Consider the following 27,042-nt stretch of genomic DNA (forward strand, 5'->3'; position numbering starts at 1 on the left):
GTGGGTCAAGATAAAGGCAGTTTAATGAAGGAAAGCAAAGGTCGTGCTTGGAAGCAAAGGAAAACAAAAAGATTTATTCTCTACTTCCCATAAGCAGGCAATGCCCAGCCACTTCCTAGGAAGTAGGGCCTCAGTACGCTTAGCAGTTGCTTTGTACGACAAACACCTTAATAATGAATGCCCCCAGCTCTTCCTCCTTTCTGTTAGCTTTTATTGCTGAGCAGATGTCATATGGTATGGAATATCTCTTTGGTCATTTTGGGTCAGCTGTCCTGGCTATGTCCCCCTTCAAACACTTGCCTACCCCCAGCCTACTGACGTTTGGGGGCTGGGGGTTTGGAGAGACCATCTTGATGCTGTGGGAGCACTTCTCAGCAGTAGCCAAAACACTGGTGTGTTATCAACACCTTTCTAGCTACCTGGATAGTTAATTGTCTTCCTAGAAGCTGGTACAGTGCTATGTTTTTGAGCTAGGTATGACAAGAATGTTGATAACACTGATGTTTTCAGTTGTTGCTAAGTAATGTTTAGACTATAGTCAAGGATTTTTCAGCTTCTGATACCCAGCCAGCAAGAAGGCTGGAGGGGCACAAGAAGTTGGGAGGGGACACAGCCAGGGCAGCTGACCCAGAGTGGCCAATGGGGTATTCCATACCATGTGATGTCACATCTAGTATATAAACTGAGGGAGCGGGGGTGGGGGAATCGCTGCTTGGGGACTAACTGGGTGTCGGTCGGCGGGTGGTGAGCAATTGCATTGTGCATCATTTGTATATTTCAATCCTTTTATTATTACTGTTGTCATTTTATTAGTGTTATCATTATCATTATTAGTTTCTTCTTTTCTGTTCTATTAAACCGTTCTTATCTCAACCCATGGGTTTTGCTTCTTTTCCCGATTTTCTCCCCCATCTCACTGGATGGTTGGGCAGTGAAGTGAGTGAGCGGCTGCATGGTGCTTAGTTGTTGGCTGGGGTTAACCCATGACACTACCAATACAAAGCACAGCACTGTGAGGGCTGCTATGGGGAAAGTGAACTTCATCTCAGCCAGACCCAGTACAACAGTGTCCTGGGTTCAGCTGGGATAGAGTTAATTTTTACAGGAACCTGGGAGGTGGGGGCATAGCCGGGGCAGCTGACCTGAACTAGCCAAGGAGCTATTCCATACCATGTGACATCCTGCCCAGTATATAAATGGGGAGCGGGCCGGGGGGTGGTCTCTGTTTTTTTCGGTGGGGGAAGTGGCGGAGCGTCGGGTCCCGGGTGGTGAGCAGTTGCACTGTGCATCACTCTTTTTTGTATACCTTTTTTCATTAGTGCCGTTGTTGTTGTTGTAATCTCTTTTGTGTTTGTCCCAGTAAACTGCCTTTATCTCAACCCTCGAGGTTCCAGTTTCTTTTCCTTTTCTCTCCTCCGTCTCCTCCCCATCCCACCGGAGGGGGGCGGAGGAGTGAGCGAGCGGCTGCGTGGTCCTTTGTTACCGGCCGGGCTGAAACCACGACAGTCCTTTTTGGCGCCCAACGTGGGGCAGAAGGGTTGAGATAACGACAGATCTGGCCAGAGCGTGTTGAAACAAATTTGCCAAACGCATTTCTTAGATATATAGATGTTAGTCACAATGTTGTTTCATTTGTTTACATGGTGGCGTTTTGTAAGCTCTTATATGCTCTATGTATTGCCTGTAGTTGCGTATCTCATCTCTGGGAGAGTGATTGGGATTATCATTTTGCTGTACTGGGCAATGTCGACTTATGAAATGATTACATCACTGGTCATGAGGTTAAGCTGGTATCTGTATGAGGCAGTGATATCATTTCCATACTTTGGGCGCCTTCTGTCGGATTTTATTGGTAATTACACCCAATCCATGGGGAAATTAGGGGGGGATACCTCCCCCCGTCCGTTCACCTCCCTCTTCTCCTTCCGACTAATTACAACAGCTTTTGAGAATTTTGAATATCCTTGGGATGCGCAAGCCAATGTGCTGTTAGTGCTATGCCTCCTGAATATGTTTCAGGTCTTGTTTAGGGCTACAAAAACGCTCTTTAAGAGTACCACTCAGAGATCTCCCCCAAAGCTGGAGACTCATGGGTGGCACGGCATGTGGGAGCATATGGGCAAGTATCTAGAGAACTTCTCACCGCCAGTGACTTGGAAGTTCACTCCCGAACAACTACAGAACCCTTATGAAGTGACAGAATATTTGAAAGAAAAATGCTGTGGCTATTCCAAAGACATACAACTCGCTGCACTGTGCTGGGCTCTGGCCAATATCTACCAAACACTGCTTGATATTATGCAGCACCCTCGGGGGGAAAAGGGGGAAAAGATGGAAAACAGGACAACATGTACCGTGGCTACCCAAACCCTGACAACAGACACCGTGGCTGCCCCTACCCCGACAACAAGCACCGTGGCTGCCCCTACCACGACAACAGGTACCATGACTACCCCTACCCCGGTGACAGACACTGCAGCTGAACCAGAGAACCAGCCTGTGCCAGTATCAGTCGCCCCTGTACAGAAAAAGAAACACACAAAGAAATCAGTTCGCTTAGCGAGAGATGAAGATGAACCAGGGTCATCGCGAGAACAGGAGGTAGAGGCAGAACCTGAAATAATTACCCGATCTCTATCCATGAGTGAGTTGCGTGACATGCGAAAAGATTTTAGCCGCCACCCAGGTGAGCACATTGTTACCTGGCTGCTCCGATGCTGGGATAGCGGGGCTAGTAGTGTGGAATTAGAGGGTAAGGAAGCCAAGCAGCTGGGATCTCTGTCTAGGGAAGGGGGCATCGACAAGGCGATTGGGAGAAAAACACAAGTCCTCAGCCTCTGGAGGCGACTTTTGTTAGGTGTAAAGGAAAGATACCCCTTCAGGGATGAAGTTACATGTCACCAAGGCAAGTGGACCACCATGGAGAGAGGTATTCAGTACCTGAGAGAATTAGCCGTGCTGGAGGTGATTTACAATGATCCAGAAAATGCGCAGTCACCCACAGATCCAGATGAAGTCCAATGCACACAACCCATGTGGCGGAAGTTTCTACGAAGTGCACCACCAACCTATGCCAACTCATTGGCAGTAATGTCCTGGAGAGAAGGCTATGGACAAACGGTGGATGAATTGGCTGTCCAACTCCGGCAATACGAAGGGAGTCTCTCTTCCTCCCTACGGGCCTGTGTCTCAGCTGTGGAGGAGTTGTCCCGAGAGTTCCAGCAATTCAAAGTGGATCTGTCCTCCTCCTCACCTGTACAGGCCCGCATCGCAGTTATTGGGAGTAAGCGTTCCTCTGCCCAAGAGAGAGGAGAGAGAAAGTACACTCGACGGGCTAACCTGTGGTTTTACCTGCGTGACCATGGAGAGGACATGAGGAAGTGGGATGGAAAACCCACTTCAGTCTTGGATGCACGGGTACAGGAGTTGCGAGAAAAAGCAACCAGAAAAGAGAATTCTTGGAAAACTGCTGCTCCAGTTTCCCGTGAGCAGTCCCCCAGACGCAGTAGATGGGCTGATCTCATTTCCGATCCCCTTGAAGGGACTTCCGATTTACGTGTGCAGAAAGTGAGTAACGGATGTTCTAACCAGGATTAGAGGGGCCCTGCCTCCAGCCAGGTGGAGGAGAGGGACAACCGAGTCTACTGGACAGTGTGGATTCGATGGCCTGGCACATCAGACCCACAGGAATATAAGGCTCTAGTGGACACTGGTGCACAATGTACCCTAATGCCATCTAGTTATAAAGGGGCAGAACCCATCTGTATCTCTGGTGTGACAGGGGGATCCCAAGAGCTAACCGTATTGGAAGCTGAAATGAGTCTAACCGGGAATGAGTGGCATAAACACCCCATTGCGACTGGCCCAGAGGCCCCGTGCATCCTTGGTATAGATTATCTCAGGAGGGGGTATTTCAAGGACCCAAAAGGGTACCGTTGGGCCTTTGGTATAGCTGCATTGGAGACGGAGGAGATTGAACAGCTGTCTACCCTGCCGGGTCTCTCCCAAGACCCTTCGGTTGTGGGGTTGCTGAAGGTTGAAGAACAACAGGTGCCAATTGCTACCACGACGGTGCACCGGCGACAATATCGCACCAACCGAGACTCCCTGATCCCAATCCATAAGCTGATTTGCCAACTGGAGAGCCAAGGAGTGATCAGCAAGACTCACTCACCCTTTAATAGTCCCATATGGCCCGTGCAGAAATCCAATGGGGAATGGCGACTAACAGTAGATTATCGTGGGCTGAATGAAGTCACGCCACCGCTAAGCGCTGCTGTGCCAGATATGTTAGAGCTTCAATATGAACTGGAATCAAAGGCAGCTAAGTGGTATGCCACAATTGACATTGCTAATGCATTTTTCTCCATTCCCTTGGCAGCGGAGTGCAGGCCTCAGTTTGCTTTCACTTGGAGGGGCGTCCAGTACACCTGGAATCGACTGCCCCAGGGGTGGAAACACAGCCCCACCATTTGTCATGGACTGATCCAGGCTGCACTAGAAAAAGGTGAAGCTCCAGAGCACCTGCAATATATTGATGACATCATCGTATGGGGCAACACGGCAGAAGAAGTTTTTGAGAAAGGGAAGAAAATAATCCAAATCCTTTTGAAGGCTGGTTTTGCCATAAAAGAAAGTAAGGTCAAGGGACCTGCGCAGGAGATCCAGTTCTTAGGAGTAAAATGGCAAGATGGGCGTCGTCAGATCCCTGTGGACGTCATCAACAAAATAGCAGCTATGTCCTCACCGACTAATAAAAAGGAAACACAGGCTTTCTTAGGTGTTGTGGGTTTTTGGAGAATGCATATTCCAAATTACAGTCAAATTGTAAGCCCTCTCTACCAAGTTACTCGGAAGAAGAACGATTTTAAATGGGGGCCTGAGCAACGACAAGCCTTTGAACAGATTAAGCAGGAGATTGTTCACGCAGTAGCTCTTGGGCCAGTCCGGACAGGACAAGATATTAAAAATATGCTCTACACTGCAGCTGGGGAGAATGGCCCTACCTGGAGCCTTTGGCAGAAAGCACCTGGGGAGACCCGTGGCCGACCTCTGGGGTTTTGGAGTCGGGGATATCGAGGATCCGAGGCTCGCTATACTCCAACTGAAAAAGAGATCTTGGCAGCATATGAAGGAGTTCGAGCCGCCTCAGAAGTGGTTGGTACTGAAACACAGCTCTTCTTAGCACCTCGACTGCCAGTGCTGGGCTGGATGTTCAAAGGGAAAGTTTCCTCTACGCATCACGCGACTGACGCCACGTGGAGTAAGTGGATCGCACTGATCACACAGCGAGCTCGCATAGGAAACCCCGGTCGCCCAGGAATGTTAGAAGTGATTACGGACTGGCCAGAAGGCAAAGATTTTGGAATGTCGCCAGAGAAAGAGGTGACACGGGCCGAAGAAGCCCCGCTGTATAATAAACTGCCAGAAAATGAGAGGCAATATGCCCTGTTCACTGATGGGTCCTGTCGCATTGTGGGAAAACATCGAAGGTGGAAGGCTGCTGTATGGAGTCCTACACGACTAGTCGCAGAAACTGCTGAAGGAGAAGGTGAATCGAGTCAGTTTGCAGAGGTGAAAGCCATCCAGCTAGCGTTAGACATTGCTGAAAGAGAAAAGTGGCCAGTGCTCTATCTCTATACTGACTCGTGGATGGTGGCAAATGCCCTATGGGGGTGGCTACAGCAATGGAAGAAGGGCAACTGGCAGCGCAGAGGTAAACCCATCTGGGCTGCCGCACTGTGGCAAGATATCGCTGTTCGGATAGAGAAGCTAGTGGTAAAAGTACGTCACGTAGATGCTCATGTACCCAAGAGTCGAGCCACGGAAGAACATCAAAACAACCACCAGGCAGATCAGGCCGCCAAGATTGAAGTGTCTCAGGTGGACCTGGACTGGCAACGTAGAGGTGAGCTATTTATGGCTCAGTGGGCCCACGATACCTCAGGCCATCAGGGAAGAGATGCAACATATAGATGGGCTCGAGATCGAGGGGTGGACTTGACCATGGACACTATCTCACAGGTCATCCATGAATGTGAAACATGTGCTGCAATTAAGCAAGCCAAGCGGCAAAAACCCCTGTCACATGGAGGACGATGGCTGAAATATAAACAGTGGGAGGCCTGGCAGATTGACTATATCACACTCCCACGAACACGCCAAGGCAAGTGCCATGTGCTTACAATGGTGGAAGCAACCACTGGGTGGCTGGAAACATACCCTGTGTCCCATGCCACTGCCCAGAACACTATCCTGGGCCTTGAAGAGAAAATTTTATGGCAACACGGCACCCCAGAAAGAATCGAGTCGGACAACGGGACTCACTTCCGAAACAACCTCGTAGACACCTGGGCCAAAGAACATGGCATTGAGTGGGTGTATCACATCCCTTATCACGCACCAGCCTCCGGAAAAATTGAACGGTACAATGGACTGCTGAAAACTACATTGAGAGCGATGGGGGGTGGAACTTTCAAGCATTGGGATACACATTTAACAAAAGCCACCTGGTTAGTTAATACTAGAGGATCCGCCAATCGGGCTGGCCCCGCCCAACCAAGAGATCCACATACTGTAGAAGGGGATAAAGTCCCTGTAGTGCGCATGAGGAGTATGTTAGGAAAGACAGTCTGGGTTAGTCCTCCCTCAAGCAGAAGCAAACCCATTCAAGGGGTTGTTTTTGCTCAAGGACCTGGGTACACCTGGTGGGTGATGCAGAAGGATGGGGAGGTTCGATGTGTACCTCAGGGAGATTTGATTTTGGGAGAGAATAGCCAGTGAATTGGGCTGTATGATATTTAACTGCTAAATAACCTGCCAATGCATGTCATTGTATCTATAGTGTCTATATGCCATATCAAGGGTATTATTGTGAGAATTATCCAAATGACTACAGGATGGACTTTTGAAACTGAGCCAAGTACAACAGCGATAGAACTTGAACTGGCACCCACCAATTTCCTCAAGATCAACATCTTCGACCTGCAGACCAGGGGCATGAGTTGCACCAAATGTACTAGCCACAAGTTCCAGAGGCAGCGTACAACAACCCAACATCTCACACCATCTCTCTCTTATCCTGAAGAACTGTTACAACAGATAGAGCCCCAAAATTGATGGACACATTAGAGGGATAGCCCATAGGCTAAAGGAACACCGTGTGTGTGTGTGCGAGGTCAGGGGGTGGAGTCCATATACTTATATATAAGACAAGGAAAGTTGTAGTGGTTGATTGGAAAAAAAATAAAAAAAAGTAAGATCTGGGCATGATGTAGATGGTATAGAATAAGGGGTGGATAATGTCCTGGGTTCAGCTGGGATAGAGTTAATTTTTACAGGAACCTGGGAGGTGGGGGCATAGCCGGGGCAGCTGACCTGAACTAGCCAAGGAGCTATTCCATACCATGTGACATCCTGCCCAGTATATAAATGGGGAGCGGGCCGGGGGGTGGTCTCTGTTTTTTTCGGTGGGGGAAGTGGCGGAGCGTCGGGTCCCGGGTGGTGAGCAGTTGCACTGTGCATCACTCTTTTTTGTATACCTTTTTTCATTAGTGCCGTTGTTGTTGTTGTAATCTCTTTTGTGTTTGTCCCAGTAAACTGCCTTTATCTCAACCCTCGAGGTTCCAGTTTCTTTTCCTTTTCTCTCCTCCGTCTCCTCCCCATCCCACCGGAGGGGGGCGGAGGAGTGAGCGAGCGGCTGCGTGGTCCTTTGTTACCGGCCGGGCTGAAACCACGACAAACAGTCAATGACTTGGACCCCATCAGTCAAGGACAGGAGAAGCAGCATGTTGGATTATGGGCGTAAAGACTAGCTTGGGTTGGGTCACTGCTGCACTCACCTGGTTCCTTGTGAGGCTCATTCTTTGTTGGTTCAGGTGTTTCCTGATGTAGTACTTCCTAAAGCATACAACTCAAATCATGGATTATTTTCTCCCAAGGTTAAACCTCCTTGAGGTACACACCAGTTTTCCCTATCCTTCTGCATTACCCACCAAGTGTACCCAGGTCCTTGAGCGAAAGTAATCCCATGAATGGGTTTGCTTTTTCCCAAGGGAGGAGCAGCTCATAGCGTCTTTTCCAACCACTTCCCTATGTGCACTACAGGGACCCTATCTCCTCCCACGGTATGTAGGGGCTTTGTTTGGGCAGGACCAAGGCAGTTAGCAGATCCTTTGATGTTAACCAGCCAAGTAGCTTCTGCTAAATTTTTATCCCAGTGCTTCCATGCCCCAGTACCCAATGCTCTCAGCATAGTCTTTAACAGTCCATTATATCGTTTAATCTTTCAGGAGGCTTGTGGATGATAGGGTGCCATGGTTTAACCCCAGCCAGCAATTAAGTACCTGTCCTGGGTTCAGCTGGGATAGAGTTAATTTTTACAGGAACCTGGGAGATGGGGGGCATAGCCAGGGCAGCTGACCTGAACTAGTCAAGGAGCTATTCCATACCATGTGACATCATGCTCAGTATATAAGTGGGGAGCGGTCTGGGGGGAGCTCTCTCGACTTTTGGTGGGGGAAGTGGCAGAGCGTCGGGTTCCGGGTGGTGAGCAGTTGCACTGTGCATCACTTGTTTTGTATATTCTTTCATTAGTACCATTGTTGTTGTTGTAAATTTTTGTGTGTGTGTGTTGTCCCAGTAAACTGCCCTTGTCTTAACCCTCGAGGTTCCAGTTTTGGGTTTTTTTTTCCTTTCCTCTGTCTCCCCCCTATCCCACCAGAGGGGGGCGGGAGGAGTGAGCGAGCGGCTGCGTGGTCCTTTGTTACTGGCTGGGCTGAAACCACGACAGTACCACACAGCCACTTGCTCACTTCCCCCACTGATTGGGATGGGGGAGAGAATTGGCGGGAAAAAAAAGTAAAACTGGGATGAGATAGAGAGGTTAACAAGTCAAATATGGAAGGGAAAATAATAATAATAACAACAACAACAATAATGGAACATAGAAAACAAGTGATGCACAATGCAATTGCTCACCACCCACTGACCAATGCCCAGTCAACCCCTGAGCTGCAGCCAACTCCCCCCAGTTTATATACTGGGCATCCCCCAACAGAAGGATCCTCTGAGAGGCCAGGCAAGGTAGACAGCCGTTTAATCTTCTCTGTGTTCACAGTGGCTACAATAAAGGGCCACCAGTACCCTTTTGTGTCCTTGAAGTGCCCTCTCCTGAGGTAGTCTATGCCAAAGTTACACTGGGCATCTGGGCAAGTCACAATGGGGTGCTTTTCCCACTTGTCCCCCGTTAAGCTCACCTCAGCCTTGTCCCGATCCAATGTCAGGGAAGGTTTTGATATGATCCCAAGAGGGAGATTAAGACACAAATGAGGTCAAATGCCGTATAGTCAAAAGAGCTTTTATTATCAGAAGTATCAAAAGTGGAAAATGGTGGCGACAGGATAGAATGGAAGAAACGGTAGAAATCAAGCAAGCAGTTGGGATAGGATTGCTAGGATAGTCACCACCACGGATCCAGCGGCGTCCCATTGGTCCTCAGGCAAGCAGTCGGTGGTGGAAGTTGCAAGGACGGTCACCACCACGGATCCAGCGGCGTCCCGTTGGTCCTCAATCTTCAATTCTTTGGTGGTGAAGAAGGCCCCCACAGCTTGCCTCTACGGGTTTTTATAGGGCATATTTCGATGATGTCATGCACTGCAGGTTTTGTCTATCACACGACCTTCTTCGCGTGATCAACACCAGGTCAGTTCCAGCCTGTTTCCTCCCCTGGATGCCTCAATGGCCTGGTAATCATCCTTATGGACAGAGGAGTGTCCTGCTTAAACAGGCCATCTAAGAGACAAAGGGCTCGAGATAAGCAGCTCACAGTTCCTTGAGATGATGGCCCAGTCCCTCACACCTAACAATCTTTGAGGCAAATGGTTCAAGATAACAATTCAGTCTCTTACAAGCCTTTAGACAGATAACTGTTGGCATCCCCCTGTCACTCCAGAGATCCAGATGGGTTCCGTGCCCTTATACCCTGATGGCATTAGGGTACACTGTGCACCAGTGTCCACCAAAGCCTTATATTTTTTGGGGTCTCATGTGCCAGGCCATCGAATCTATACAGTCCAGTAAACCTGGTCATCCCTTTCCTTCACCTGGCTGGAGGCAGGGCCCCTCTATTCCTGGTCAGAGCATTCATTACCTATCTCCTTGAACTGCAAACCAGAAATCTCTATCAGGATCAGAAGTATGATCAGCCCTTCCACTGTGTCTGGGGAGTTGCTCTACAGAAAACAGAGCAGTCATCTTCCTGGATGGACCCTTTTTGTCTGCTGTTTTTCCTCGCAGTGGGCTTCCAGGTTTGTGGTAGGTGCACCGTTCCACTTTCTCATGTCCTCCTCATGGTTGCACAGCTAGAACCACAGGGTGGCATGCAGCATGCGTACATGGTTCTCTTTCTCTTGAGCAGAAGAAGGCTGACTCCATGTGCTATGCTTGATAGCTGAGATGCTGGACTGTAGGGACAAGGAGGAAGACATATTCTCTTTGAATTGTTGGAACTGTTGAGACAGTTTCTCCACAGCCGAGATGTAGGTCCATAGGGTCAGGGAAGAAGAGAGATTCTCTTTGAATTGCTGGAGCTGACAGGCCAGTTTATCCACCACTGGTGCCTCAATGTCCGTCCAGTCCATTATTGCCAGGGTGCTTGCATACAATGTCAGTATGTTCCGGTACAAACTTCCAACATATGGACCACATGCACTGGACATCATCTGGATCTTTGAAGGCCTGGTTGTTTTCCAGGTTGCTGTAGATGACCTCCACCACCGCTAAGTCCCTAAGATACCGGACACCTTCCTCAACAATGGTCCACTTGCCTTGATATTTTACAAGATCTTCCTTGAGGGGATACCTTGCCTTCATGCTCAACAGGAGCTGCTTCCAGAGGCTGCAGATTGTTGCTCCTCTTCCAATACCTTTGTCAGTTCCCCAGTGCCTAGCAAGGGATCCCAGTTTCTGTACTTCCCTACCCTCCAGTTCCTCACTGTTGATTCCAGTATCCCAGCACTGGAGCAACGAGGTGATAATTTGCTTGCCTGGCTGGTGGTCATAATCTTTCCGCATATCTTACAGCTCACTCAGGGATAGGGATCGGGTATTTTCCAACTTGTTTATGATTTCTGTCTCTTCCCTCTCCTGTTATTGCAGCTGCTCTGCTGCAGAACAGGCTGCTGCTTCTGATTCTTCCTCCTGCTCCTTCTCAGGAGGAGCTTCTTCCTCCCTTACTAACCAAGTTGACCTCTGCTTCCATTGTTTTTTCTTGACTACAGAAGTGACTGTTATAGTTGAGGGTTGGGTCTCTGGCTTAGCCACAGTGTCCGTTTGTATGTCCTCAGGTCCAGAGACCCTCTCGTCCCGTTGAGGTTGCTGGACACAGGCTCAGTACACGTAGACCTGCATTGAGAGTTCCACTCGTTTGAGAGACCATGTCGAGTTAAATAACACTCTTTGTTGTCCTATGTTTTTAATTATGTAGGGCCCAGTATTATGAATGTGAGGAGATAGTTTGATGGGGGGCTGAGTTGGTAAATTTAGTTATTTGATTTCAATCCTGAATTGAAGGCCTAGGTCAGAATGAGAGTTGAAGTCTGTCCACAGACACATTATGTGTGCTGAATGAGATATAGTAAAAATATACCGACATTCATGTTTAAAAGGACAGATATGTATGTTGTGTCTTCCCTCAGTGTAGTTTATAATGATGTGTAAAGTTGATGTCATACATCTAGTGTGATTTTTCAATTCAGCATCCTATTGAAATAGCATCTCCCTTAGTTCCTTTCAAAGATGGAATTCGTTGATTTTCATTTTTGTCATTAATCATCCATTCATGCATGCGAAAGTTGATGTTATTGTGTAGTGTTGTCACAGATAAATTTAGATTGGGCATAGGTGTGTCAAAAAAGTATGCATGCATCAGTCCATGGCCACCCTGTCATACACGAGCTCCATAAGTCATGTTCGCTAATCATAAAATCAAACAATAATTCCACACCACGTATTGTTTTTGTATGGCAAGGTTTTGGTAGTGGGGGGGGGGGGTTACAGGGGTGGCTTCTGTAAGAAGCTGCTGGAAGCTTCCCCTGCGTTCAAGAGAGCCCATACTAGCCAGCTCTAAGACGGACCTGCCGCCGGCCAAGGCCGAGCCAATCAGTGATAGTGGTAACGCCTCTGTGATAACATTTTTAAGAAGGAAAAAAAAGTTGGGACAGGGAGAAACAGCCACCGGAGAGAGGAGTGAGAACATGTAAGAGAAACAAGCCTGCGGACACCAAGGTCAGTGAAGAAGGAGGGGAGGAGATGCTCCAGGCGTCGGAGCGAAGATTCCCCTGCAGCCTGTGGTGAAGACCCTGGTGAGGCAGGCTGTTCCCCTGCAGTCCAGGGAGGTCCACGGTGGAGCAGATATCCACCTGCAGCCCATGGAGGTCCACAGTGGAGCAGGTGGGTTCCCAAAGGAGGCTGTGACCCCGTGGGAACCCCGCGCTGGAGCAGGTTCCTGGCAGGACCTGTGGATCTGTGGAGAGAGGAGCCCACGGAGCAGGTTTTCTGGCAGGACTTGTGACCCCGTAGGGGACCCACGCTGGAGCAGTGTGCTCCTGAAGGACTGCACACCGTGGAAAGGACCCATGCTGGAGCAGTTTGTGAAGAACTGCAGCCCGTGGGAATGGCCCACGTTGGAGTTCGTGGAGGACTGTCTCCCGTGGGTGGGACCCCACGCTGGAGCAGGGGAAGAGTGTGATGAGCCCTCGCCCTGAGGAGGTGAAGCAGCAGAAAATAACGTGTGATGACCTTAAACCCCATCCCCATCCCTCTGTGCCGCTGGGGGGGCTTGGTGGAGAAATCCAGGAGTGAAGTTGTGCCAACGAAGAAGGGAGGGGTGGAGGGAAGGTGTTCTGAGATTTTGTTTTATTTCTCATTACCTTACTCTGGTTGATTTGTAATAAATTGAGTTAATTTTCCCAAATTGACTCTGTTTTGCCCATGACGGTAATTAGTGAATGATCTCTCCTGTCCTTATCTTGAACCGCAAGCTTTTTGTTATATTTTTCTCTCCCCTGTCCAGCTGAGGATGGGGGAGTGATAGAACGGCTTTGGTGGGCACCTGGCGTTCAGCCAGGGTCAACCCATCACAGTACCCCAGAAGCAGAGTGCGAGTACGGGTTGTGTGAAAATGAAATTGTACCGGCAGTCTGGTTCTGAGATCTTATGGCAAGATTTCTCATTGGTTTTTAGTTTAGAAAAGTTAGTGTAGTATATTTTCATTTCTGTGGGGTTTTCGTGGGTAGACCCATTGATTGCCCAACACCTTGTTTTTATTTCCTCTCCTGGTAAGGCCTGAAGTGATAGTATTTGTTGAATGTTGTTACTATTGTGAGATATCCTAAATCATTTTATGTCTAATGTCTCCCATTTCCATGTATCTTTTTGATATGCCTCATCTCCAAGTATCACCAAGGTAGCAAGGTTCAGGTTTGCCTTATTTTCTGGTGTCATTCCAATGTTTCCAGTATAATTTAGTAGTGCGTGGTCCCAAAGGTCTCGTGTCTGGACCAAAGGAATTATACTTATCCCAGTTAAGAGAAAAATTGAGATTAATCTGGGGATAAACTGCCATAGTAGTTGTTGCCGTTGATACAGATTCATTTTCTCCTGTAAAAGAAAAGAAAGAAAAGTTTCATTGGGGAAGGCCAAATGGGTTATCCCTTTGTGATGCAGGATAAATCCACCTAGCACTGATTCTATGTCTTGCACCACTGTTATCAGTAGCTTCCCAAGCAAGTGGGCCACGAAGAATATCTTTCACATCTAATGTTGCCATCCACAGGTGTGTGGCTGCTTGCAAAGTAGCTGTTAAGTTTGCAATGTTTGGTACAGCAGCTGTTAGCCGGGCTGTATTGACATTCAAGCAGTGATAATCGATTGTTAAATGCCACCTCCCATCCGGTTTACAGACTGGCCAGACAGATGAATTATAAGAGGAATGAGTTCTAGAGATGATTTGTCTTTTCTCTAAATCTATTACCTCTGAAATTCTGTTTCGTGCCACAGCAGAAATAGGGTATTGTGGCACATTAATAATCTTTGAATCAGGAAGTGCAGGGGCTGCACGGAGTACACGCACTGTAGCCTCCTGTTTTTTGTCAGGGTTAGGGTTTGAACCAAATGACCACACAATACCATCCGGCAGGTGCCAGGTTTGGCCATTCAAAACATCAAAGCCTAAAATATTTTAATTGTGATTCTTGATAGCAAAGCAAGTAGATAACATATGCTTCTCGCCCGGGACCCATTGTCCTGGGTTCAGCTGGGATAGAGTTAATTTTTACAGGAACCTGGGAGGTGGGGGCATAGCCGGGGCAGCTGACCTGAACTAGCCAAGGAGCTATTCCATACCATGTGACATCATGCTCAGTATATAAATGGGGAGTGGACCAGGGGGTGGTCTCTGTTTTCGGTGGGGGAAGTGGCGGAGCGTCGGGTCCCGGGTGGTGAGCAGTTGCACTGTGCATCACTCTTTTTGTATACTTTTTTTCATTAGTACCGTTGTTGTTGTAATTTTTCTTTGTGTTTGTCCCAGTAAACTGCCTTTATCTCAACCCTCGAGGTTCCAGTTTCTTTTTCTTTTCTCTCCTCCGTCTCCTCCCCATCCCACTGGAGGGGGGCGGAGGAGTGAGCGAGCGGCTGCGTGGTCCTTTGTTACCGGCCGGGCTGAAACCACGACACCCATAAATTTACTTTTGCGTTTTGACACAGAACACTTGTTCCATTTACTCCGGTGATTTTAACTCTTTGCCATCCAGGTCGTACACCCAGCTTCTCAGCATTTTGTTAAGACTGAAATTTGTGTTCTGTATCTATTAGGAATTTCACTAAATGTTGTCAAGGACCAATTGGGATCAAAACTTGAAAGTTCCACCCCCCATCGCTCTCAATGTAGTTTTCAGCAGTCCATTGTATCGTTCAATTTTTCCGGAGGCCGGTGCGTCATAAGGGATGTGATACACCCACTCAATGCCATGTTCTTTGGCCCAGGTGTCTACGAGGTTGTTTCGGAAGTGAGTCCCGTTGTCCGACTCGATTCTTTCTGGGGTGCCGTGTTGCCATAAAATTTTCTCTTCAGGGCCCAGGATAGTGTTCTGGGCAGTGGCATGGGACACAGAGTATGTTTCCAGCCACCCAGTGGTTGCTTCCACCATTGTAAGCACATGGCACTTGCCTTGGCGTGTTCGTGGGAGTGTGATATAGTCAATCTGCCAGGCCTCCCACTGTTTATATTTCAGCCATCGCCCTCCATGCGACAGGGGTTTTTGCCACTTGGCTTGCTTAATTGCAGCACATGTTTCACATTCATGGATGACCTGTGCGATAGTGTCCATGGTCAAGTCCACCCCTCGATCTCGAGCCCATCTATATGTTGCATCTCTTCCCTGATGGCCTGAGGTATCGTGGGCCCACTGAGCCATAAATAGCTCACCCCTACGTTGCCAGTCCAGGTCCACCTGAGACACTTCAATCTTGGCGGCCTGATCCGCCTGCTGGTTGTTTTGATGTTCTTCAGTGGCTCGACTGTTGGGTACATGAGCATCTACGTGACGTACTTTTACCACTAGCTTCTCTATCCGAACAGCGATATCTTGCCACAGTGCGGCAGCCCAGATGGGTTTACCTCTGCGCTGCCAGTTGCCCTTCTTCCATTGCTGTAGCCACCCCCATAGGGCATTTGCCACCATCCATGAGTCAGTATAGAGATAGAGCACTGGCCACTTTTCTCTTTCAGCAATGTCTAACGCTAGCTGGATGGCTTTCACCTCTGCAAACTGACTCGATTCACCTTCTCCTTCAGCAGTTTCTGCGACTTGTCGTGTAGGACTCCATACAGCAGCCTTCCACCTTCGATGTTTTCCCACAATGCGACAGGACCCATCAGTGAACAGGGCATATTGCCTCTCATTTTCTGGCAGTTTATTATACAGCGGGGCCTCTTCAGCCCGTGTCACCTCCTCCTCTGGCGACATTCCAAAATCTTTGCCTTCTGGCCAGTCCGTGATCACTTCTAACATTCCTGGGCGACTGGGGTTTCCTATGCGAGCTCGCTGTGTGATAAGTGCGATCCACTTACTCCATGTGGCGTCAGTCGCGTGATGCGTAGAGGAAAATTTCCCTTTGAACATCCAGCCCAGCACTGGCAGTCAGGGTGCTAAGAAGAGCTGTGTTTCAGTACCAACCAATTCTGAGGCGGCTCAAACTCCTTCATATGCTGCCAAGATCTCTTTTTCAGTTGGAGTATAGCGAGCCTCGGATCCTTGATATCCCCGACTCCAAAACCCCAGAGGTCGGCCATGGGTCTCCCCAGGTGCTTTCTGCCAAAGGCTCCAGGTAGGGCCATTCTCCCCAGCTGCAGTGTAGAGCACATTTTTAATATCTTGTCCTGTCCGGACTGGCCCAAGAGCTACTGCATGATCAATCTCCTGCTTAATCTGTTCAAAGGCTTGTCGTTGCTCAGGCCCCCATTTAAAATCGTTCTTCTTCCGAGTAACTTGGTAGAGAGGGCTTACAATTTGACTGTAATTTGGAATATGCATTCTCCAAAAACCCACAACACCTAAGAAAGCCTGTGTTTCCTTTTTATTAGTCGGTGAGGACATAGCTGCTATTTTGTTGATGACGTCCACAGGGATCTGATGACGCCCATCTTGCCATTTTACTCCTAAGAACTGGATCTCCTGCGCAGGTCCCTTGACCTTACTTTCTTTTATGGCAAAACCAGCCTTCAAAAGGATTTGGATTATTTTCTTCCCTTTCTCAAAAACTTCTTCTGCCGTGTTGCCCCATACGATGATGTCGTCAATATATTGCAGGTGCTCTGGAGCTTCACCTTTTTCCAGTGCAGCCTGGATCAGTCCATGACAAATGGTGGGGCTGTGTTTCCACCCCTGGGGCAGTCGATTCCAGGTGTACTGGACGCCCCTCCAAGTGAAAGCAAACTGTGGCCTGCACTCTGCTGCCAAAGGAATGGAGAAAAATCCATTAGCAATGTCAGTTGTGGCATACCACTTAGCTGCCTTTGATTCCAGTTCATAGTGAAGCTCTAACATATCTGGCACAGCAGCGCTCAGCGGTGCCGTGACTTCATTCAGCCCACGATAATCTACTGTTAGTCGCCATTCCCCATTAGATTTCCACATGGGCCATATGGGACTATTAAAGGGTGAGTGAGTCTTGCTGATCACTCCTTGGCTCTCCAATTGGCAAATCAGCTTATGGATGGGGATCAGGGAGTCTCGGTTGGTGTGATATTGTCGCCAGTGCACCGTCGTGGTAGCAATTGGCACCTGTTGTTCTTCAACCTTCAGCAACCTCACAACCGAAGGGTCTTGGGAGAGACCCGGCAGGGTAGACAGCTGTTCAATCTCCTCCGTCTCCAAGGCAGCTATACCAAAGGCCCAACGGTACCCTTTTGGGTCCTTGAAATACCCCCTCCTGAGATAATCTATACCAAGGATGCACGGGGTCTCTGGGCCAGTCGCAATGGGGTGTTTATGCCACTCATTCCCGGTTAGACTCATTTCAGCTTCCAATACGGTTAGCTCTTGGGATCCCCCTGTCACACCAGAGATACAGATGGGTTCTGCCCCTTTAGAACTTGATGGCATTAGGGCACATTGTGCACCAGTGTCCACTAGAGCCTTATATTCCTGTGGGTCTGATGTGCCAGGCCATCGAATCCACACTGTCCAGTAGACTCGGTTGTCCCTCTCCTCCACCTGGCTGGAGGCAGGGCCCCTCTAATCCTGGTTAGAATATCCATTACTCACTTTCTGCACACGTGAATCAGAAGTCCCTTCAAGGGGATCAGAAATGAGATCAGCCCATCTACTGCGTCTGGGGGACTGCTCACGGGAAACTGGAGCAGCAGTTTTCCAAGAAGAATCCTCTTTTCTGGTTGCTTTTTCTTGCAATTCCTGTACCCGTGCATCCAAGACCGAGGTATGTTTTCCATCCCACTTCCTCATGTCCTCTCCATGGTCACACAGGTAAAACCACAGGTTAGCCCGTCGTGTGTACTTTCTCTCTCCTCTCTCTTGGGCAGAGGAACGCTTACTCCCAATAACTGCGATGCGGGCCTGTACAGGTGAGGAGGAGGACAGATCCACTTTGAATTGCTGGAACTCTCGGGACAACTCCTCTACAGCTGAGACACAGGCCCGTAGGGAGGAAGAAAGACTTCCCTCATATTGCCGGAGTTGGACAGCCAATTCATCCACTGTTTGTCCATAGCCTTCTCTCCAGGACATTACTGCCAATGAGTTGGCATAGGTTGGTGGTGCACTTCGTAGAAACTTCCGCCACATGGGTTGTGTGCATTGGACTTCATCTGGATCTGTGGGTGACTGCGCATTTTCTGGATCATTATAAATCACCTCCAGCATGGCTAAATCTCTCAGGTACTGGATACCTCTCTCCATGGTGGTCCACTTGCCTTGGTGACATGTAACTTCATCCCTGAAGGGGTATCTTTCCTTTACACCTAACAGAAGTCGCCTCCAGAGGCTGAGGACTTGTGTTTTTCTCCCAATCACCTTGTCGATGCCCCCTTCCCTAGACAGAGATCCCAACTGCTTGGCTTCCTTACCCTCTAATTCCACACTACTGGCCCCATTATCCCAGCATCGGAGCAGCCAGGTAACAATGTGCTCACCTGGGTGGCGGTTAAAATCTTTTTGCATGTCACGCAACTCACTCAGGGATAGAGATCGGGTAATTATTTCAGGTTCTGCCTCTTCCTCCTGTTCTCGTGATGACCCTGGTTCATCTTCATCTCTCACTAAGCGAACTGATTTCTTTGTGTGTTTCTTTTTCTGTACAGGGGCGACTGATACTGGCACAGGTTGGTTCTCTGGTTTAGCTGCAGTATCTTTCACTGGGGTAGGGGCAGCCACGGTACCTGCTGTCATTGTAGGGGCAGCCACGGTGCCTGTTGTTCTGTTTTCCATCTTTTCCCCCTTTTCCCCCCGAGGGTGCTGCATAATATCAAGCAGTGTTTGGTAGATATTGGCCAGGGCCCAGCACAGTGCAGCGAGTTGTATGTCTTTGGAATAGCCACAGCATTTTTCTTTCAAATATTCTGTCACTTCATAAGGGTTCTGTAGTTGTTCGGGAGTGAACTTCCAAGCCGCTGGAGGTGAGAAATTCTCTAGATACCTGCCCATATCCTCCCACATGCCGTGCCACCCATGAGTATCCAGCTTTGGGGGAGATCTCTGAGTGGTACTCTTAAAGAGCCTTTTTGTAGCCCTAAAGAAGACCTGAAACATATTCAGGAGGCATAGCACTAACAGCACACTGGCTTGCGCATCCCAAGGATATTCAAAATTCTCAAAAGCTGTTGTAATTAGTCGGAAGGAGAAAAGGGAGGTGAACGGACGGGGGGAGGTATCCCCCCCTAATTTCCCCATGGATTGGGTGTAATTACCAATAAAATCCGACAGAAGGCGCCCAAAGTATGGAAATGTTATCACTGCCTCATACAGATACCAGCTTAACCTCATGACCAGTGATGTAATCATTTCATAAGTCGACATTGCCCAGTACAGCAAAATGATAATCCCAATCACTCTCCCAGAGATGAGATACACAACTACAGGCAATACATAGAGCATATAAGAGCTTACAAAATGCCACCATGTAAACAAATGAAACAACATTGTGACTAACATCTATTTATCTAAGAAATGCGTTTGACAAATTTGTTTCAACACGCTCTGGCCAGATCTGTCGTTATCTCAACCCTTCTGCCCCACATTGGGCGCCGAAAAGGACTGTCGTGGTTTCAGCCCGGCCGGTAACAAAGGACCACGCAGCCGCTCGCTCACTCCTCCGCCCCCCTCCGGTGGGATGGGGAGGAGACGGAGAAGAGAAAAGAAAAAGAAACTGGAACCTCGAGGGTTGAGATAAAGGCAGTTTACTGGGACAAACACAAAGAAAAATTACAACAACAACGGTACTAATGAAAAAAAGTATACAAAAAGAGTGATGCACAGTGCAACTGCTCACCACCCGGGACCCGACGCTCCGCCACTTCCCCCACCGAAAACAGAGACCACCCCCTGGTCCACTCCCCATTTATATACTGAGCATGATGTCACATGGTATGGAATAGCTCCTTGGCTAGTTCAGGTCAGCTGCCCCGGCTATGCCCCCACCTCCCAGGTTCCTGTAAAAATTAACTCTATCCCAGCTGAACCCAGGACAATGGGCCATTCTTATCTATCCAATGATAAGATTCCACTTGCTAGACCAACAGACCCAATTGTCATCTGGGCGCAACTAGTTTTATGTTTCCGAATCTTTGGGAGAAAAAGGGTTATTCCTCCCTCTTGGAGGAGGGATAAGTGTCTGAGTATTTGGAATATTTCCTTTCCAAGTGTTATCATTATGTTTTTGAAGTGTATGAATTAGACTCTGAATAGCACTGGTGCTCTGTCTTTGAATTGCAGCTCTAGGGATACCTAGTGACAATGCTTGATTGTATTATTCTTTCGACTTCTGAGTTTTGGATTGGTGATCAGTGGGTTCCTGTGGGGGGTTATCTTGGGTTGATTGTTTAAGTTGCCTAACATTACGACTTGTCTTTTTGGTTTCATCTGATAGATCATCCCATGGCATTTCTCACTCATGATTTATGATGTCATGCATTAGTGTAGCCCAGGTAGGGAGATTTCTTTGCACTAGGGCCTCTTCGTCATCGTCAGTGGCTTCTCTTACAGCCAAAAGGGCATTAAAGTCTGTGTCTCTCCTGATTTAATCTCTTTTTCAAATGAGGTAGGGTTTAAGTACAGCAGGGGCTCCCTTAATTAGAGGCTTTAGCATGTCAGGATCCACAATTGCTGATATGGGAACATTAAGAGGGGTGTTCATGCATGGCCTGGATACAAGCAGCTTTTATAATAGCTGTAGAGAGCTCGTTCATGGATTTAATAGGTATTAATAGAGTCTCTCCTCTCTCTAAAACATCTTTTCCACCAGCCCAGTATGCCACTCTACTTGTTATCGAGTGGGAATTGTCTCGGGGTGTGGGTCCAGCATTTAAAAAGACACGAGGGCCCCAAAATCCATTGGCTTCATCTCCATTAAGTAAGATTTTATGTCCCCCAGTTAGACACACTCGCCATAGGTATTCAGTTTCAGTTTCGCCTGGCTTACTGCCATAGCATTCTTGTAAATTGGCCATTTGAATTGGATCGAATGGGGTTTTTTTTCGTGTATGATCCCCTGCTCCACCCTGAGGTCCAGTGGTTTCCTCTGTTTTTATGATGGGCCTGGCCTCATATTCAGGGGGGTTTAAAGGTAATGGAGTTTCTGGAGGATTATCTTGGTTTACATAGTCATCATCAGGGTCGCCCCATAAGTTTCCATCCCATTCTTCAGGGGATACAATTAGTTTTCTAATTTGCATGATGTCAGGGAGCTTTCATAAGCATCATTTCAACCCTTTCCTCTAGCTTCTGTTTTTTCTCTTTTTCTTCCTTTAACTGTTTCTGCAGCTACTCAATTTTCAAGGACAGTAGTAAATCAGTTGTTTTTCTGCCTTCCATTTCTTCCCTTAGGTCCTTTTCTCTTTTAGTCCTAAACTGATAGGCTGCTTCTAAGCAGGTGCCTAACATTTTGCAAATGATTCCCTTTCCTTTTTCATCCTTCATATTGCCTCTGTCTGACTTTAGTTGTTCTTCCACGGATTTCCAATTATGCCAATTATCACAAACCCATTCATCAGAAAATTTGGGACTCGGACTAATTCCATGTTTTTGTAAGTAATCAGTGACACTACTTGCCATCCTGCCAACTACGCCAATTTGTCATGGGGGGAATTAAAAATGAGAGAGAGGGGTTCAGATCACTTAAAGAATCACCTCCAATTGTATTAGCAATAGAAAAATAATTTAATAGAAATTTGTATAAAAGTGCAACTTCACAGAATTTGATGTCAAGGTTCACTCTATTACTTAGTACATGGATGAAATGTGCTCACGAAAATTAAATCAGAATCAAACTAAACTTATGTATATAGGGACTGAAAACATAATAGGGTAAAAGGGAATGTGGGAAAGGGTAAGAGAGACCCTACTGTTGAGTCACGAGGTTCAGAGAAGACCCCCTTGCTTTCTAAACTCCTGTTGGAGTCTAGGTGCAGCTAGATCGACTCCTAGTCCCAGACTTGGTCAACGGTTAATACCTAAAGGGATTATGAATACAATAGCAGCCTGAGATTCATTCACAGCTGAATAAAAATCACGACCAAAATTTAAGTATAAATTTGAAAGTATTAACTTACAATATATCTTCTATAACTTACTTAACAGCTTATAATATACTTCTATACTTAATATCTTATACTTGCTATAACTTATTATAGACTATTCAGATTTGTACACATGTGTGCATAAAGACACTAAAAGAAATACATGTAAGAGAATAAAAGAGAGTTAAAGAGAGAGAAAAAGAGGTATACCTGTTAAAAATTCCCCTCAAGGTCAGTGAAAATATTCATGTCGAATGCTTCAGCATCTTTCTCAACAGGCAAAGGGTCGAGCCTCAAGGAGCGAAGAGAATCAGCTCAGGTCGTGTCAGCTTTCAGTGACAGACCTCTGATTTTCACAAACAGGAAAGTTTGTGAGCTCTGAGAGGCGTCCCACTCAGAGGGAGATGCTGGTCACAGCCTGCTGCAGTCCAGGAGAGCTCAAAGGGCCTTGCTTAGTACCGCTGTTTATAGGTTCAGGAGATGATTGACTTTCGTCATCAACAAATTTCTAGAATCCCAGCTGTGCTGGAAAACTCTGAGACTGTTTGAGAATAACTCAAAACATAGATATGGGATGCTCCAAGATTGTCAGGGGAGGATTGTAATGTCTCAAGGTTGTTATGAGAGAGAACTGGCTGTGGGTTGTTATGAGAACTGGCTATTTCTACTGTCCCCCTGCCTCCGCCGGGCAGCAGGAGTCCTTGAGACGCACAGCATATCTCCCTGTCTTAGCTGTGTAAGAGTTCCTGGCACAGTCAAGGGTGGCTTAACTGCCTGACTCATTACACTTATGCTAAGGCCTAGAGAGCCTTCCCGAGTTCATAAATCAGCCTGGAGAGGGGGGAAAAAAATGCACCACTACACCCTTTTGTCCCTTTGAGGTTGCTGGACACAGGCTCAGTACATATAGGCAAGGCCCCAACACAGTGCTAGAAGTTGTGTCTCTTTGGTATAGGCAAGGCATGTTTAGACTAAGTCAAGGATTTTTCAGCTTCTGATGCCCAGCCAGCAAGAAGGCTGGAGGGGCACAAGAAGTTGGGAGGGGACACAGCCAGGGCAGCTGACCCAAACTGGCCAAAGGGGTATTCCATATCATGTGACGTCATGTGTAGTATATAAACTGGGGGGAGTGGGGCTGGGAGGGATCACTGCTCAGGAACTAACTGGTGTGGAATGATTGCTGGAGGTGACGTATCAATATGACACCCCCCCTCTTAAGGGAAGGTGAACCTCCAGGGTGGAATGCAGTGGATATGCAAAACATCAGTTCCATAATAATTCCCTAAGCAACATAGCCTGCAACCTTAGATGTTAGCAGCACCAGGGGAGCTTGGTATGTTGACTCTGAGAAGTAACATGGAGGGTGAAGCAGAGTGGAGACACCACAGCCAGGCTCTGTGATCACAGGGATAGGGAACTGGAACAATAGGAACAAGAACATTAGGTCCCTGCATTGAATCCACTGAAGCAGGAAGGTGAAATAATAGGGGTTCTGTTGACATACTGCCCTACTTCTGATTTATATCACATGTGCCCCTTTCTGGGTTACTAACACGTAACATCATGTCCTTTGGGTGAACTTTGTTCATTATAATACTAAAACACACCTCCATCCCAAAAACTACCTGGCTCTGAGGTGTGACCACCCCTCACTGAGCATGCACTCTGAATTTTCTCTAGCATATACCTTTTAAAAGCAAAGCGAGAGAACTTTATACCAATCAAAGTAAAGGTATGTATGACTAGAGTGACTTAAGCTCCACCTAAAAAATAAGAAAATATAAAAGGGCTTAAGAGAGGAGGAATGTTAGGGAAGACACCATCATAGACAAGTTGGGAGGACATCACTGACTTCTGGGATCAGTCAACAGGCTGAACTTCTGTCCTGGTTTCAGCTGGGACAGAGTTAACAGTCTTCCTAGTAGCTGGTACAGTGCTATGTTTTGAGTTCAGTATGCAAAGAATGTTGATAACACTGATGTTTTCAGTTGTTGCTCAGTAGTGTTTAGACTATAGTCAAGGATTTTTCAGCTTCTCATGCCCAGCCAGCGAGAAAGCTGGAGGGGCACAAGAAGTTGGCACAGGACACAGCCAGGGAAGCTGACCCAAACTGGCCAATGGGGTATTCCATACCATGTGACGTCCCATCTAGTATAGGAACTGGGAAGGGGGGGGGGGGGCGGGGAATCGCCGCTCAGGGACTAGCTGGGTGTTGGTTGGCGGGTGGTGAGCAATTGTATTGTGCATCATTTGTACATTCCAATCCTTTTATTACTACTGTTGTCATTTTATTAGTGTTATCATTATCATTATTAGTTTCTTCTTTTCTGTTCTATGAAACCGTTCTTATCTCAACCCATGAGTTTTACTTCTTTTCCTGATTTTCTCCCCCATCCCACTGGATGGGGGGGAGTGAGTGAGCAGCTGCGTGGTGCTTAGTTGCTGGCTGGAGTTAAACCATGACAACTTTTCTCCCCCACCATAGGGACGCCTATTGGGTAAGATTCGAACCCTCGGTTATACCAAGTGCTTCCCTGGGAAACTTAGAAATCTCTATAGAGTTTTTCCATAATTTAGCATGCTTGTAGTCGACTGTATTATTATTTGCATGTGCTTTGCAGACAGTGTTTCACCATCAATCCAAAAGAACCTGTACTGTTGCTTTAAGAAACTGCACTTCTCATTAATCTAGCCATGATAGTTCGTTAATGCAACCAAACTCCCTGAGTCTAGTAATTCTCGTGCGTTGAACATGGCTAACCTGAGAGTGCAGTATGCTATTAGTGCATCCGTCATCGTGATAATTCAACATATTGAATGCAACCAGACTTACAGCATTGAATTGGACATCACCCAGAAATTAAACCTAGCTGCCCCCAGCCCCTCTGACATCTGAGGACAAGGTGGAATGCAAGGGGGTTTATTTTCTGCCAAACTTTGTTATGCTTTAATGCAACAACTGGGCGTTGGTCGGTGGGTGGTGAGCATTGTGCATCACTTGTTTTGTATATTCCAATCCTTTTATTATCATTATTGTTATTATTTTCATTATTAGTTTCTTCCTTTCTGTTCTATTAAACTGTTTTTATCTCAACCCATGAGTTTTACTTCCCCCCCCCCCCCCCCCCCAGTTCTCTCCCCCATCCCACTGGGTTTGGGGGAAGTGAGTGAGCGACTGCATGGTGCTTAGTTGCTGGCTGGAGTTAAACCACAACAGATAGTAAATGCAACAGTGGTTTAACAAGATTCAATGGCAAGGTTCACTTGATATTTACTGCATAGAGGACAGGGTCAGACAAAACTGTCAGGGAGACTCTCCTGTTGAGTCATGAGGTTCATAGTAGACCCCCTTGCATTCTAAACTTCTTCTCAGAGAGGAGTCTAGGTGTGGCTGGATCCACTTCTAGTCCCAGACTTGGTCAACAGTTTATGTCTAAAGCATTATATATGCACAATCAATCCTTTATATCACTTAGCTAAGATTTCAAAGTTTAGCATGCTATTAATCACTTACTGAGAATCTGTTGTGGCAAGGACTCTCTCAACCTCAAGGATTAACCTTGAGAGGTGTCCCTACTCAAGGGGAGATCTTGGCGTGCAGCCCGCTCCTGTGCAGGAGAGCTCAACAGGCCCTGGGCTGTCCACTATTTATGGGGTAAGATAATTGACTTACAGTCATATTTACATACCGACTACAGGTGTTAGCTTCTTCCAAATTTGGCTTCAGTCAGACATTGACCAGCACTGTGGTTAGGTGGGCGTATTGTTCAAATTAGCCCTTGGCTATTGTATTGTTATCTGTCTTCCCCAAATCCACTTTGAGCTGAATGCAGCCATCACGATCAGAACACCACTGGTGGTTATCACTTGAGCAGGATTATGGGAAATACAGATCAGGTTGCGGGGGGGGAACACACTGCCACACTCCACCCTGTGACTATAGTCAATTCATCTTACCCTCACTGAGTGGTGGTACAGTCACCTCTTGCCTTTGTGCCATAAATACTATATTGATAGTTTGTGCGCTTACAGATCCATGGTAAGTAGATAGTGAAGCACTGCTATTTGCTATGTATTAGCTTGTATGTTTTGGGTGGTTGGAGATGGCTTATTTGCTTTAACATGTACCAAACCTTTATATACAATATAATTATAAGCAATAGACATATTAGAGTTAGTAAAATCACGACTGGGTTAAGCATGAAATTAAAAACTCCCATCTATGTCGGTGACCATCCAAGAAGAGTTTCCCACCAATGGTGCTCTCCGTCCTTCATTCTTTCCAAGACATGGTGTATCTCTTCTGTATCATGATGAACGATGATTTAGGGGGTTTTGTCCATTGTTTTGGACACGTTCCAGCAGTTGACACAGGTCTTCATGTTGTAGTAGTTTCTTCACCAATGTAAGATTCATTCCAATGGGGGTAGGCAATAAATCTTGACTCAATGTATAATTAGATTGTAACAATTGATAAGACATAACAGGAACTTAATAATTAAAGTTTCATCCCATACTTTTAGTAAAGTTGTAAACACAAATATTTGAGTGATTACTTGTATCTACAATAATGTTATCTATGAATATAAGATCACAAAGGGTTCTCATACAAACACATCCTTTTCCAATATATACAAGTACAGTTTCAGGGGTTTCGTCAGGATGTATTTCAAAATGACATTTTCTTCAGTGTCAAGATAAACATCTTGGGCTTTGATGGTGTTACTCTCGCA

At 47.1% G+C, this 27,042-nt stretch overlaps 3 protein-coding genes across 8 annotated transcripts in view; 2 read left to right on the forward strand and 1 right to left on the reverse strand.

Moving 5' to 3' along the window:
• LOC126035491 (uncharacterized protein K02A2.6-like) overlaps positions 1-7,099 on the forward strand; it is a 136,376-nt gene extending 129,277 nt beyond the window's left edge. The window contains exon 2 of the mRNA XM_049794135.1: positions 5,909-7,099. Within this exon, the coding sequence (XP_049650092.1) occupies positions 5,920-6,783 (864 nt within the window). The 5' untranslated portion in view covers positions 5,909-5,919 and the 3' untranslated portion in view covers positions 6,784-7,099. The remainder of the gene's footprint in view (positions 1-5,908) is intronic.
• LOC126035464 (uncharacterized) overlaps positions 1-27,042 on the forward strand; it is a 440,127-nt gene that overhangs the window by 229,012 nt on the left and 184,073 nt on the right. For 2 of the 6 annotated variants that reach the window (XM_049794083.1, XM_049794084.1), the window contains one exon: positions 5,717-5,873. The exons of 3 other annotated variants lie outside the window; for them this stretch is intronic. The gene's annotated coding sequence lies outside the window, so the exon portion shown is untranslated. Of the gene's footprint in view, positions 1-5,551; positions 5,874-27,042 lie in introns of those variants that run through there. One more of the 6 variants, XM_049794081.1, reaches the window with a different exon arrangement.
• The window catches only part of LOC126035469 (uncharacterized), a 340,981-nt gene that overhangs the window by 198,648 nt on the left and 115,291 nt on the right, over positions 1-27,042 (reverse strand). The window lies entirely within an intron of this gene.

The sequence above is a fragment of the Accipiter gentilis genome, chromosome W (assembly GCF_929443795.1).
Source record: "Accipiter gentilis chromosome W, bAccGen1.1, whole genome shotgun sequence".
NCBI lineage: Eukaryota > Metazoa > Chordata > Aves > Accipitriformes > Accipitridae > Astur > Astur gentilis.